Here is a 14,534-nt window from a genome sequence, read left to right as displayed (position 1 = left end):
GTGCATTTTCACCATATATATTTCTACAGAGTCCCATCCTAGAACCAGGCCCTTAAAAGATTTGTAAAGAGTCCATTTATTTAATTGCTTTTGGTCCCACCCCTCAAACATTTGGGGAGGGGTTATACGAAATTCTAAATTTCACTGGATTTTGTGGAAAGGCAGAAAATTTTCAAACCATGACAACATAGGAAAACAGACAGTAATAAGTCACATGAGTGACTCAGGTGACCTAACAAGGATGGCAAAAGTGAAAAGCAAAACAGCTGTTCATGTTCATTGTTTTATTGTTTTCTGTTATTTCATTAACCCAAAATAGGGCGAACTCTCATGATATGACGTGTAAATAAATAATGAAATGGTGACTTGTTCATAAAACTGAAGAATATCTTCATTTGATGGAAATATGTCCATCACAATTTGAAAATATTTCTTTCAATTGATAGTACAAAATACAATTATTAAATATACTGAATTTTTCTATAATGTTGTGTGATGGGAATGAATTTTGAGCATATGATGGGAATGATTTTTTTAAAAGCATTAATGAACTTTTCCACAAAAAATCTTTTGACCAAGACAAAGTTAAAAACATTTTCCAATTCACTATCAAGCTTGCTGCATGTCACAAAAAGCTTATACATGCATAACATTAAATTATACTTAAATAATATTTTAGAAAAAAGAAATTATCTCTAACAAACAAAGAATTACCGAGTTGTCAAATTTTTATCTTGTTCACAGGATTTTTTGTAAAAAAAGGATGCAGTACATCAAATGATTTAAATTGTTTGCACTGTAAGATAAATATACCACCTCTGTCAGATATGTGTAAAGTTACTGAAATATTTTTGCTTAACTTTTTCGATTTTACATTGTACTTTCCTTTTCTAAATGTTTTTGTACCCGATGCATAAGGAGGTGATTGGAGAATATTGTTACAAATATTCACAAAGTAAAAAAAAAATGTCATTGTTTTAATATGAAAAGTTTTGCAAATGTTGAATATTTCTATACAAACAAATGTATATATCTGCATTATAAACTGCACAATGTCATATAATATATACATGTTCATAAAAATTTATTATTGCAATTTCAATGGCACTTTTGTCTCAAAAATTTTGTGCAAATACAAAATACACTAAACCTGATATGGCATGGAATGCTGAACGCAGAAACATGATCCTTTGTTTAGACTAGCTAATGATGGCTGCAAACGTCTCATTTTTGCTTATACAAATGACAATATTTTATCCATAAAAATTACACAAATCTACAACAATGGGTCTCTTACACAACATTGATATAAAAAAAAATTACAAATGACACAACACATCTTAAGTCTGTCAATTATGAAACAGAATTTGAAACTGAAGTAAAAATTTACAAAAGTAATAAAAAATTTATGAAAATGTCACAAAAATGCCAAAAGATGCCAGAAGATCTACATAAGTAATAAATCGGTGAAAAAGCACTAAAAAGCTGTAAGAATCATGGGAGGATTTTTCTATTTAGGGATAAATCATGATCAATACCATTTTACTAATATTTCTATACAAGCCTACACTAAACAAGTATGTACACATTGTGTCATGGTATAAGAATGGCAACCCATAGGGTACACAATACAAATTGAACCAATGCATATTTTTAGATTTGTCATGTTTCTCATAAATTATGTAGATAAGTAAAGCACTATTTATAAAATCAGTCAGCATCCCAGATGCTAGATTTCTACCTTCAGGAAAAATAACTTTTGTCTATTTATTCGACCTTGACACTTTATAAAACAATTGAGATTCCTAAGCATGTTATTTCAGAAATTGATCCTTAACACTACAAATTTTTCACATCATAAAACAATGGAAAAATAGTCTTACACATAGACAACAAATCTATCACTACATTAAAATACTTTTGACAGCAGCATCTAAATCATCTTCCATGGAGGTGGTGTCTGTCTGGTCCCCATTTTCCTGTTGCTCATATGATTGGGGACTATTAATAGCACTCTCTTCTGATTGGCTGGCATCATAGTCATGATTAAAGAAATCTGATTGGTCCATATGATATGTAGATGATGATGATGCATTATCATTAAACTGCAATATGGAGTCTATTGCACTTTGCACCTGATAATTGGTTTCATTGTCCTCCTCCTTCCCTGAACTCACCTCGGAGTCCGAGTCACTATCACTACTACTGCTGCTCTCAATTGTCATGGTATCATTGCCCGTAATTTCAATCACATTTCCACTTGTCGTCCTATTTGATTTGTGTAAGTTTTCAGTCTGGGAATATGACTGAGAATCACCAGAATATTTCATAGTGTGTTTCCCAATACTTATTGAATACGGTTCACTTTTACCAGGCACATATTGTGAGACATTTTCTTCTTCATCCCCTTCGTCCGAGGAAATCGGTTCATACTGAGCACAAGCAGATCCAGGATATGAACTGACACTTGACTCCATAGACTTTTGGCTATCCTCTAGACCAGAGAAGGACTCACGGAAAGTGGAGTTTTTAGACCGGTCTTGATGATACAATGCATTACTAGATGTAAATGATATGGGCTGACTGCTTGATGGGGGACTAGAATGAAATGTGTTTTGATTACTGTAATTGACAGTGTCTTCTGATGAGATCAGATTGTGAACTGTTTCAGCAGAGTCTGAGTATAAATTACTGTCTGTCCCCTCCATCTCCATCTTACCGTCAGGATAATTCATGTAACTCATCTGAGACACGTCAGCACTGTCAGTCTCCATGTAGGAGGCAAAGGGCTTCTCATCGTTACTGATATCACTCCACCTAGTGGCAGTATTATCCTCCATTGTGATGTCATCATTGGGTTTATTCTCTATGTTTCCTAGTAACGGTGACCTTGACCCCAGAGAACCTTTATCAGAATTGTTATCACAGTAACTATCTGTGCTGCTTTGCTCTGCTAGGTATGTATTAGTGTCACTATCACCATCCTCTGTGATACAGGTGGAACTGGTCAGTTTCTGCCCATCATTACGAATGATGAGTTTGAATTTTGGCGTAGTTGGACGCGAGTTGCTCTCTTCCTCCTTTATGGAGACAAAGGGACTAGAGGGTTTATTTTCAGGGGGTACTTGTTCAGTAGGGGGTTCCTGTTTAACAACCACAGGTTTCTGTTCCTCCATCTCTTCTTTTACAGCTGCCTTCTCCGACTTCCGCAGGAGGTGTAATGGCATAGGTTTGAAGGACGCTGAAATAATAAAAACATCATCAGAAATAGTTGTAGATATCTCAATTATTTTCAGAATATTTACACATCGGATCTTTCAAAATTACCTAGGAATAAGTTTCTTTAATTTTAACATCAAGTACACATTTCAATACTTTTACAATTTCTGTGTATAAAAAAACACATTTTCAATTGAATTTTTCTTTATTCTGATATTCCTTATGAATAACTTGTCAGTTTACTGCCCATTTACAGTAAGATCCTGTGTAACTAGTGAGAAATTTAAAGGGAAGTAACTCTACCAGGGTCCTCCAGAATTAGCTTCTTTTCCCTGTTTATTGTTTCTTTGAGATCATCATTCAGCAGTCTTTTGATCATCACAGTCTCTGCAGTGCTCTTCTCCCTCTGAAAAAAATCAATTTATTTCAATCTGTGCCTAAAATACTGTATACAAATACAATTCATTTTGGAAATTTCCTTTGGTCTTCTTTCTGTGTGAATACTAACCATGCTTTCCTTCATTAGCAACAAACGAAATTTTTCAAACATGGCAGTGTTCTTTCTCATCAACCCTTCAGCACAGTTTTCAAACATTTCTTCATCTGAAATCAAAATTGAATCTATGTTTAAGTCATTTTGAAAATACCCCCTTCCAACTTTTAATCATCAATCTAGGAAAAATAATCTATCAGCAACAAATTTCTTTTTTTTTTCAACAACAAAAAATACAAAGTATAACATTTGTAAGTTTCTAGCTTCTGAATTACAAACAGTACTTAATTCTAACCTTTTTTGACCAGTTTCTCTGGTGGCTCTTTCCACTGGAAGACATGGTTTCTCAGCAGTCTCCGAGTCATGTCCCGGCGGTCTCTGAATGGTGTACGAGTGTCAGGCCTCAGGGCATTCTCCTGGTCTTTACTCAGCTGTTGATGAATCCTAGTAGGGGAAAAACAATTTATGTTGTACCAATAAAACAAAAAAAAATCTATTTAAAACCATTCAGTTTTTGGCAGACCCTTGGACATTAAAAAGAGTAAATTAAAGATTATTGTCCTTGATATATAAATACAAAATATTATTTCTACATTAAATAATGAAGAACTATAGATCATTAATTTTTTGCGAGATAGTCATCGACTCCTGATGAGCTTACAGTTTGTCCTTTGGAATTGATGCTACAGCTACCAGTTTATTATCTGAAGACCCTTGTTGTATAAGTACAGGTCCAACTCCAGAGGCAGGTCTTGTGGCAGCGCCTGTTAGTGTCTACAGAGAAAAGGAAACATAATGAAATTCAAGATTACCTTACCATTTCAATATAACTAAGAAGTTAGAAAAGAAAAGTACATAATGAACTTCTTTAATGAATAAATAAAAAATTACAAAATAACTTTGTTGAAGACTAAATTCTACACGAGTCCCAAGGGCGTTCAATCTCATCTAACAAACTGCACAAATCTCACTTTGACTTTCCTTTAAATTGGCAAATTTAAAATTATCTTGGGCACAAAAATGTATGATCTGACACGATTTGATGATTCTAAGCCTCAAATGGCTATAGCATTAGCTCTTTGAGAGAAACATGTAAGATATACAGTATAATTTGTCCAATCCGGCTACCGCCGGTTCCATAAAATTTGGCCGGATTAGACAGAATCCGGAGTGCAGGAAAAATGCAGGAAAATATAAATTTCGAAAATTTTCGTGGTTTATTTACAAGTACATCATATACATATTATAAATAAAATTAAATGATGAAATCAATTACTATTCTGGAGTCTAGAAATTATAAAAAAAAAATCGCACATGACTTACTGTATTTTCTTATTTGTTCACGAAGTTTGAAAGTCGGGTGAAATGTTACCTCAATCAAAATATACAGGCACGCATAATATAAGCCTACTATGTATCAAGCGGACCGGGTTTCGCTTGTCAAAGACCTCATTCAAGGTATTAACAGTAATAAACAATTATTTACGATGTGCTCATTATTAGATTGAACTTTTAATTTTATGTAAAAAATAAAATGGCGCCATTTTGAAATGCGTTCGATTTTCGATCCCGATTTATATTTTGATTTGTAAATCGCATACATATGTTTTTGTGTTTATGTTATAATGTGGTAAAAGGAGTTAAAACAAAGTTACTTTTTTTAAATTGTAATTTAATATATTTTTCAAGTGGACTGTGTCACCGCCGCATTTCACCGAGTTCGTCTCATGGCACTAATAATGATGCTAATGTAAACACGGATTATCACATTCCCCACGAAAGGCGTTAATTTCTTTGAAGTAACTCAGGTGTGGCCGGATTAAAGGGAATAATTAACGTTAATTATGAGCAGTTGGGACCAGTATGGCCGTTCGGAATACAGAATAGACAGTATCCGGACTACACAGAATTTTTTAAAATGAATTTGTTAAAGAAGTGCATGGGACTAAAATTTACGGACGGAATGGACAAAAGTCCGGAGTACTCAGAGTCCGGATTAGACAAATTTTACTGTACTACAGGAAAAGAATAAAATTTTGGTACCTGAACAGGAGTGGGAATTTTACCCTGTTGTTGCAGCTTGGCCTGGTGGGCTTTCTGGGCCTGCACCTGGGCCTGAAGTTGCTGCTGTTGCTGTAATTTTAGAAACATTGTGATCTGTTGCTGCTGTTGCTCAGGGGTCATCCGGGCCAGATACCCTTCCACCTTGTTCTTCTGTTCTGGGGTCAAATTCAACTGGAGAACATGGTTTGCAATCTGTATAGTGTAAGAAAAATCAAACCTGTCAGTGACTCAGTGTGATTTTAACGTCCTGCAACAAATGTAACCTATGCTAAGACCCTATTTCCTAAGAATGGGTTAATTAACTTTGTGTTATGAAAAAAAAGCTGGGAACATAATTCTAGCAATGCTTTAAGCCTCAAAGCAACTTTTGGACTCTAGTCATTCTTAGGTGGGTCCTTGATATTGTAATATATCACTTGATTTGTAAACGTAATATTATGCAGTCGTCCAGTTCTCATTCTTGTTAAATCTATGTTCAACATGTGCCTGCCAGAAAAGTTGTTCATTTATGATTTTATTGAAAATAATATGTCAGCTTATCTAGATACGATTTTAGTAATAGCTATTATCATCATAATTTACCTGTTGTCGCTTCATGTAATATCGTAGGAGTTATAATATCGGGGAATAGAGGGTAGATTTTACATTTCATGTTTTGGAAGCCATCATACTTTACTCGGATCGTCATTTCCGGTTTGGTGACCTATATGTATTTACTAGTAATGTATTGTTCTATTGAAGTTATGAATATGGGATCGTATTCTGCAATTTGGTTTGATTTGTTTTGTGATTTGAAGCTACAAGTTGTTATTTACTGTTAGCATTAACTTTATAATCAGTCAGCTTTATCGGGACTACATTTGTTTACGCTAGTGTCGGTAGTTACGATATTCATACGCTACATTGTTCAGCATATATTGTACAGTCTAGGGATGTTTTATAAATATTGATGGAATTTATTAATTCGTTTAGTCAAGCTTATTTTATGTGTTATATTTCCACTTGTTAATTTTACATAGTTTTACTTGTTACGATGTTGTACGGTAGCTTGTGTGGCAAAAGTAGTTCTTGTGTGGGAACTTGTGTGGGAACTCAGCTTCCCGTACAAGCTTTTGATTGGTTAATAGTTCGTACGGCATAATTTTATTGGATAATTCGAGTCATGTGACAGGGAATGGGAGGTTATATAAGCAAGCGCGTACTACGTTACGACAGATTTCAGCTAGTTGTATGGCGGCTACATTTGAAAGTTAAAAAGAAAGAAAACAAAGACGGTGAGATACTTATAATGTTATTTACGTATAATTAGCCTAGTTAGAAATCTCCTACCACACTGGACGACCTAAACTTGTGTTTCTGAAGAATCAGCTGTTTTATATTGATATTTACATATTGTATTGTTATGATTATGAGATGCTGCACACACAATAAATGCTGAGTATGACTGATCAATCATCTTGAGTATCATTCAACAAAGAATCTACACACAGTGGTGCCTGGTTGTTTAATTTACATAAGAACAAATTTGATTACTGGTACATCCTGACAAAAGATGATTTATTTAGAAGATAAACTATGGCCTATATAGACGCTGAGGATTCAGAAATACTAGCCACCCCTGGGGTAGCTTACAATATTATTCACAAGCAGTGTTCTTACTTTGATTTGTGTTGGCACAGCCACTTGCTGAGGTCCAGCTTTCACAGTTGAGGTTCCTAATGATAGATTTGCCCCCACAGGCTTCGGCACACCTGTCATTGCCGTCACTGGTTGACCTATCTGAATTGTGGATTGAGTTGTTGCCACTTTACTCTGGACCAGGTTCTGAGCCGTAGACAGAGCTGGACGGATACTGGTGCTTGAGGAAGACAGTGCTTGTAGCAGCGGCGAGGCATTCGGTACTGCAGCATTTGTTTGTGCCACACCTTTGAATAAGTTAATAAGGAAAATTCAATCAAGAATCAGTTTTGCAGTAAGCAATAAAGCAATTCCGAACATCTCATTTTATTTGAATTATACAATTGATGCCTAGAAAGTCTAATAATTTTCAAACTGACAGAATTACTGACTGAATTATTTACCTTGTGTCAATGAAGTGACACCTGAAATTTGCTGTGGTACTGTTCCTGTGGGTGGTTCCCCTATCATCGGTGGAGGAATTGCCTGGGGTTCTGTTTTGATTATGACTTGGTTTTGGGTAGTAAAACTGGCCTGTGGCTGTCCAATCATTGGCTGAGCCACCTGAAGTTTGTGTTGCTGGGCACACTTTTGAAGAATACCTTTCTGAAGGTCAACTAGTTCTTTTTGTCTTTTCATTTGTTCAGCAGTTAAATGTTTCAGACTTAAAAGGGTCTTTAACTCTGCTTGTATTAACTGCAATTTCTGTTGTGTCTCTGGGGTCAGCTGAATTGTCTGAAGCTTTGGGGCATTGTTTCTTGCTTGTAGAGTGGTCTGCTGTAAGAGTGAGGGGGGTTTTGTATCACTTGATGGCTGTGGTGTTACCACGGAAGGAACCACATGCGGTATCTGTTGTGTGGTGCTAAATATTGGCTGAGACAGAACAGTCTGGGACTGAGATGTGGTGGCTGGTGTGATGGAGGATGTGATGCTAGCTTGTGGCGTGACAGAAAGGGCTTGACTGAACACATTTTGAACACTGCTGGCGAGCGGTTGAGTGCTTGCCTGATCACTGTGTTGAAGTCCTGTGGATGTGTGAATGAGATTCCCTTGCTGGGAGACTGTTTTGGTAACAAATGACAAAGTTTTCAGACTGGAGTCTGTGCTGGCTACTTGTATCACCTGTTGAGCTTGTGAACCAGAACTGTCATCACTTTTCACTCCTATCGTAGCTCTCTGGACTTGTTGCTGAACTAACTGCACAGTCTGAACTTGCGGATTCTGTTGCAGGTTTTGAAAGCTGATATTCTGGGGTAGATTTATAGACAATACACCAGCAGGATTTTGACCTATGACCTTGACAGTCTGGTTCTGCTGACCTGGAATAACAGGCTGACCAGCGGGAGTGATGATCCTTTGAAGCTGAATTCCTGGCTGCTGTGATGTGACAAGTAAGGGTTGCTGCATCACTTGCGAGCCTTGAGATGCCTGGTAATGTGATGTGCTTGTTGTGTTGCTGGTGGGCTGTTGAAGGTGTAAATTCTGTGGAGTTAATGTTCGCACCATAATGTTCTGTTGCTGTGCTTGAGCTCTTTGTATGAGCACCTGCTGGCCTTGACTGTTCACACCAATTATGTGGGTGGCACCCATGTTCTTGTCTTGTCCTGCTATTGAGGTATTGTTGGCCATCCGGATGACATTTCCAATGCTTCCAAGAGTCACATTGTTTCCCAACACACTGGCTCCTTGAAGCATTCCGGTTCCACTTGCTGAAGATCCTTGAATAACATTGGCACCACTGGTATTAAGTTGAGGTTGAAACACCTGCTGGAGGTTTTGGAGGTTTATTGGCTGACCTGACTGTAAAAGCTGACTAGGAATTATTATACTCTTACCATCAGCAGTTTGTATTAGAGTCCCTTGTATATTCTGACCCTGTTGCACTGTTCCACCTTGCTGGTTCTGAAGAGCAGGGTTGTTGCATAACACATGCGCTACATTCAAATTTACAACATTAGGGTTCTGAATCACTGTGTTTTGTGTATTAACTATGTTTTGTCCCTGACCATGTAGCATGGCAGTTTGACCTTGCTGACCTTGTAATAAAGCAGTCTGGCCAGTGTGTCCTTGCAGCACAGCAGTCTGACCCTGGAGCTGCCCTTGTAACATAGCAGTTTGTCCATGTCCCTGAAGATAGGACACATGACCTTGACCTTGCACAACACCGGAATTTTGCAAAATTTGTTGTCCTTGAACCTGAATATTCCTGGCAAGTAACTGCTGCTGTGCATTTAAGACATTCACATTTGTATTTCCCACATTAGCCACTAAAGGCTGATTGTAGCCTTTGGATGAAGTGATGGATGTTGTATCTGATGAAGAAGTAGCATATTGAATGGATCCCACAGATTTGCTGATGAGGGGAGAACTGGCAGGTGTGAGGGAGCGATTGATGGCAGGGGAACTGGCAGGAATCGGACTCTGACTCGGTGCTTGGAACTGCTGGCTAGGAAACTGAACTGAAGAGGGCTGAAGTGTCTGTTGAGATTGCTGGACTTGGATCGGTCCATTGGTCAATATAAACTGACCATTTGGACCCCTTACTAATTGAGCAGTGGACCTAAAATACAAGAAACAAATTTAGTTGAGAATAAATTTTTGAAGAAACAAAATGCTTTAGGAATAATGTCAGTGTAAATGCTTTGTACAATTCCAAAAGCCTGGAAAGTTATGTGCATTTAAAGCAAATACCATTTCCATGGTTGCAAAGAGAACAGCATTATACACCTGATTTTTCTAAATATTATTAATGAACTACAAAAAAAGGACAAACCCAATCAAATTAGGCAGTGATGTGATAATTTGCTGTGATTGGTTGGACTGCTGTTGCTGCTGCTGCACAAACTGAATTCCTGCATTCTGATTGGCTAAGGGCATGGGACTGGCAGTGTTGGCAAGGATGAAGCTAGACTGCGATGTGGTGAGGACATTGTTTTGTGAGGTTAGGACAGGAAGTGAAGAGGAGGCATTATTAACTTCGTCTATCCCCTGCGGGAGGACAGAGCTGGAGGTTTGATGCGTTTCTTGGTTCTCGGAAGAGGAAATGAACTCGTCAGCCCAGCTGAAGTCTGAGGCACCCTAAAATTATTCTTATCCACTGCCTTACTGTGTTATACTTAGGTAAAATCAAGTAAATTATGTTAAATATTAAAAGCAAACCTTCAAAGTGCAATGCATACTCCACTTAATTAAAACCCTACTCATTTTTTAAATTAATAAAATTTTGGAAATTCACTTCAAAATTTTCATAAATCAACATGTACTTACTGCATCATTGTCATTCCCAAAAAATCCTTCACTGAAACAGATAGAACTCATCATTTAAAGAACTATATTACGGCAATAGTCAAATTGAAAATCATGTCTGAAACTGAAGTTTGCACTAATATTATGTTTTGATGTTAAAATGAGAAACTTCTATACCATTTAAGTTGATAAATTATGTCTTAAAATAAAATCAGAATTTTTCACACCATTAAACTATACAAAGTTTTTTTTGTTTCTTACCTTATATCAAAGAATGATTCTCCATTGTCCATTTCTTTGTTACCTTAAAATATAAAAGGTCTTATTAAAGATTCCATTTTATTAACCTATTACTTATGTCATCTTTATCATGTTAATGTATATCAAGCCTTTCCATGTGTGTTCTTTTGGTGTTAACAGACTAACAAGAAGTAATTGGAACAGAGGATTATGCTCTAGGATGTAGATGCAACCACATTAAGTTTTGACGCCAATTCATCTCATTTATTTATTTTTTTAAGTCTGAAAATTAAAAAGAAATTGCTAACTTTTTGTGTACGTAGAAGTTGCCCCCAAAATTATATGTTTGTCTCTTCTGCTGCTTTCCTTTTAGAGGGAATGCCTTACCTTTTAGAAATCATTACTGCTGGCCAATTCTGGCCAGTCTTTTTACAGTAGTCCAGTGATGATAATCCGTCATTTACATTTTTAGGATCTGGCATTACCTTCAAAATAAGAAAAAAAAAAAAATATCTAATTAAATCTATCAAATCAAGGCAAATGCTGTACCGAGGAAAATAGTTCCTGTCTCGGGTGTCAATAAGCTAGGGTACTCACAGTCAGATAATAGATGTATAATACATAATATATCCGAATTCCTCTTTTCTTATTTTAAAATGCTAGATGTTGCCATTGTTTGACCTTAAAACATCAATAAAAAATACGGAGGATAGGCAGGCAACAGCTTTCAAATAACATAAAAATAAAATTCCAGAAAAAGTGCCCCCTACAACTCTACCCTTCATGGGTTATTATCTGTGAATGAACTTGAATCTCTGCTATTTTTATCAAATATTCCTATGTCAAACTTTGATCCTTGTTGTGACCTGTGATCCCATCCTACCCATAGGTTCATGAACAATCTTACACTGTGCCTATCTGAAGATGCTTCCATATTCATACAACTACGGTATTCATGGCTTAGTACATTTTCAATGATGAAGTGACATCCCTCCCCTCCAGATGATTTGAACAAACTTAAATCTGCATTACCTGAAGATTACTTCCATATCAGTTTGACTAAATATGGATACGCTTTTCTTAAAAACCCTTTTTTTAATTTCCCCTATGTCTGTGATAGCCCACTATGACCCCCCAACCTACCCTTGGTGTAAAGATTTGAATTTATGCAACCTGAAGATGCTTCATATCAATATGACAAATTATGCCACTGTTGTTCAGAAAAAGAATTTTTGAGGATTTTTTTTTTCCAATATCACTATCATTTATATATTTTTAGAACTTTGATCCCTAAATCAGGCCCCCTCCTACCCCTTAGAGGACAAGACTTGAAAAAAAAAGTTTATATCTACATTACCTAAGGGTGCTTCCACAGTAAATATAACTAATCATGACTTTGCTGTTCTTGAGATTTTTAAAAAAGATTTTTACTACGCATTCTTATATAAACTGATTGTCCTTTGTAGCCACCCAGGGTTCATGATTTGAATAATTAAAAAAAAAAATCATATTTATTTCCCCTTGGAAGAAGATAATACACTCCATTTACATGATTTAACAAACTTTTTTCACTTTAGTCTTTATCCAAGGACACTATGTGGAAAGTTTGGTTGAAATTGGCACAATGGTTTTAAGGAAGTTAATTTATAAGAGAAGTTTACAGACAGAGAGACAAGATGTGATCAAAAAATCTCACTCAAGCTTTCGGCTTAGTTGGGCTTAAAAAAACAAACAACTAACTAAAATATTTTAAAATTAAATGTAATATGATTATAGTGTTGTCAAACCAGTTGAAAATCAGAATCGATTAATCAGTAGCATCGGTTGACCCTAACCAACTGATCATCGGCCAATAATCGAATCGGTATACCCTTTGCATAAAATAGGTATTATATTTCATATAATATTTAGAATTTTTTTTTTAAATAATGTAAGTAAAGGTGCATTGTACAGATCGAAATTCTAAAAACAGTATATATGCAGTTTAACAATTTCAGTAATACAGACTTTTGCATGATTAGGAATTACTTGGCCTGGGAAACATAAGCATTGACAGATCAGGTTTTAATTTACATGATCATCTAAAATATATATCAAATTAATTTTTTAAACTGTTATAAGACATTTAATATTGCAAATCCTTGTGATTAGTATAAGCATGAAATGAAAAATGAATTCCCCCAAATACTGAAAACTAATATATTTCATTTATACAGCATGTACAAGTAGTTTAGTTTCTTTAGTTTAGAAATACAATTATCATTATCTTATGATTTATTTTAAACAGATTTTAAGTACATGTATTTTAAAATAGTTAGTAAAGGACAACACTTGGAAGATATATATTTTTATAACAAGAGCCTGTTCTTGAAATAAAAGTGAGAAAACAATTTAAAAAAAAAAGGATATGTGCTGAAATATACCGATTAATCGATTGTTAAAATCTCCAATCGATTGTCCAAAATCGACAGCCTTTCCGACCGATCATTGATTATAAATCGATCCTCGTGACAACACTAAAATTAAATGTAATATGAAACAAAAGACATTTCTTCTTTAGGTCTTATGATAAAACTTTAACTGAGAAAAAAAATTAAGCATTATTCATAATTAGTCTAAACCGATGCACTGTAAATACATGTAAAACAATTAAGTCACAAAGACTTCATACTGCATCGACTTAATTCAAATCATTTAGGATTAAAATTTGCTCTTGTTTTAAGAGTCCCATTAGAAGAATTTGCATTTGAACTTTATTTCTAGGCAAGTTATCATGGTTATTTTATAAAAAATGCTTGTGTGCACTCTCACAACTGACTTCAAAGGGCCCAAATGAAAAACTGTTCAAAATGATAAGAATCATTCATTTCAGAATTCCATCGACAACAATATTAATTTTATTTGAACTATTAATTTCAATTATTTATGAATAAAATTTGAAACTTTCAAGGGGAAAAAATTACCTACTTAACTACAAATGAACAATTTTTCAAAAATTATTTGATCGGAGCGCATAAAAACAAACATTTTTTTAGAGATGGCCTAAATTAACACCATGTTTTGTTGTGAATTTCAATTATTTTTAAGTGTATAAAAAATCTTTCATGGCTGTACAAATAGTTAAAGATTTTGCACTTTTGAGTCTACTATCTGAATCTGAAATGATCACATTATTCCATCATGAACTAATATTATAAAAATTTTTACCAAGTTGACATTTTATCATTGCTCATATAAGCGTAAGGGTACTTTTTTGCGAATCTATTTAGTATATTATAGAAGAGAGGGATTTTCATTTATGAATTTTTTACTTTTTTATGGATGGTTTGTTCCATGAATGGCATATTAGATAGCCTTCTCTGTAGCATGAATTTAACAATTAACGATTTTCAGTAACAATGTCAGATATTATACCAAATGAATAGGTTATGGAACTGAATAATATACATTTAGATCATTATTGTTTCATAAAAAACGCAAACATTCATAAAATATTAAGTGTATTTACCATCACCAATTCATGAAGTATTAATCCCCAGTTCCATTAAATAGCTTTTGTTGTGTTTAGCTGTGTGTCAGATAACTTCAAATCTAT

General features: G+C 35.1%; 1 protein-coding gene across 1 annotated transcript; it reads right to left on the bottom strand.

Moving 5' to 3' along the window:
* Positions 1-269: 269 nt before the first annotated feature.
* Positions 270-14,487, bottom strand: LOC134258660 (uncharacterized). Its single transcript, XM_062741202.1, has 13 exons — positions 14,448-14,487; positions 11,327-11,424; positions 10,961-11,003; positions 10,721-10,751; positions 10,227-10,531; positions 7,858-10,013; positions 7,436-7,701; positions 5,756-5,968; positions 4,374-4,486; positions 4,008-4,156; positions 3,728-3,822; positions 3,523-3,625; positions 270-3,241 (listed from the first exon to the last, which is right to left on the bottom strand). The coding sequence occupies exons 3-13, from the start codon at positions 10,990-10,992 to the stop codon at positions 1,905-1,907; spliced, it is 4,800 nt and encodes a 1,599-aa protein (XP_062597186.1). The 5' UTR covers positions 10,993-11,003; positions 11,327-11,424; positions 14,448-14,487; the 3' UTR covers positions 270-1,904.
* Positions 14,488-14,534: the final 47 nt, after the last annotated feature.

Source organism: Saccostrea cucullata, unplaced genomic scaffold (assembly GCF_032062105.1).
Source record: "Saccostrea cucullata isolate Sc308-1 unplaced genomic scaffold, CSIRO_AGI_Scuc_v1 ctg487, whole genome shotgun sequence".
Taxonomy (NCBI): domain Eukaryota; kingdom Metazoa; phylum Mollusca; class Bivalvia; order Ostreida; family Ostreidae; genus Saccostrea; species Saccostrea cuccullata.
Note: the sequence above shows the minus strand (reverse complement) of the source record. Positions and strands in the feature narration are given on the sequence as shown.

Bases quoted from the DNA above. Each gene is read 5' to 3' on its own strand.
- LOC134258660 (XM_062741202.1), bottom strand. From the start codon at position 10,992: ATGGACAATGGAGAATCATTCTTTGATATAAG. The intron at 3,823-4,007 runs GTTAGAATTAAG...TTTTGATTTCAG, and splicing joins AGAGAAACTGGTCAAAAAAG to ATGAAGAAATGTTTGAAAAC. The intron at 3,242-3,522 runs GTAGAGTTACTT...TTATTATTTCAG, and splicing joins GCTAATTCTGGAGGACCCTG to CGTCCTTCAAACCTATGCCA.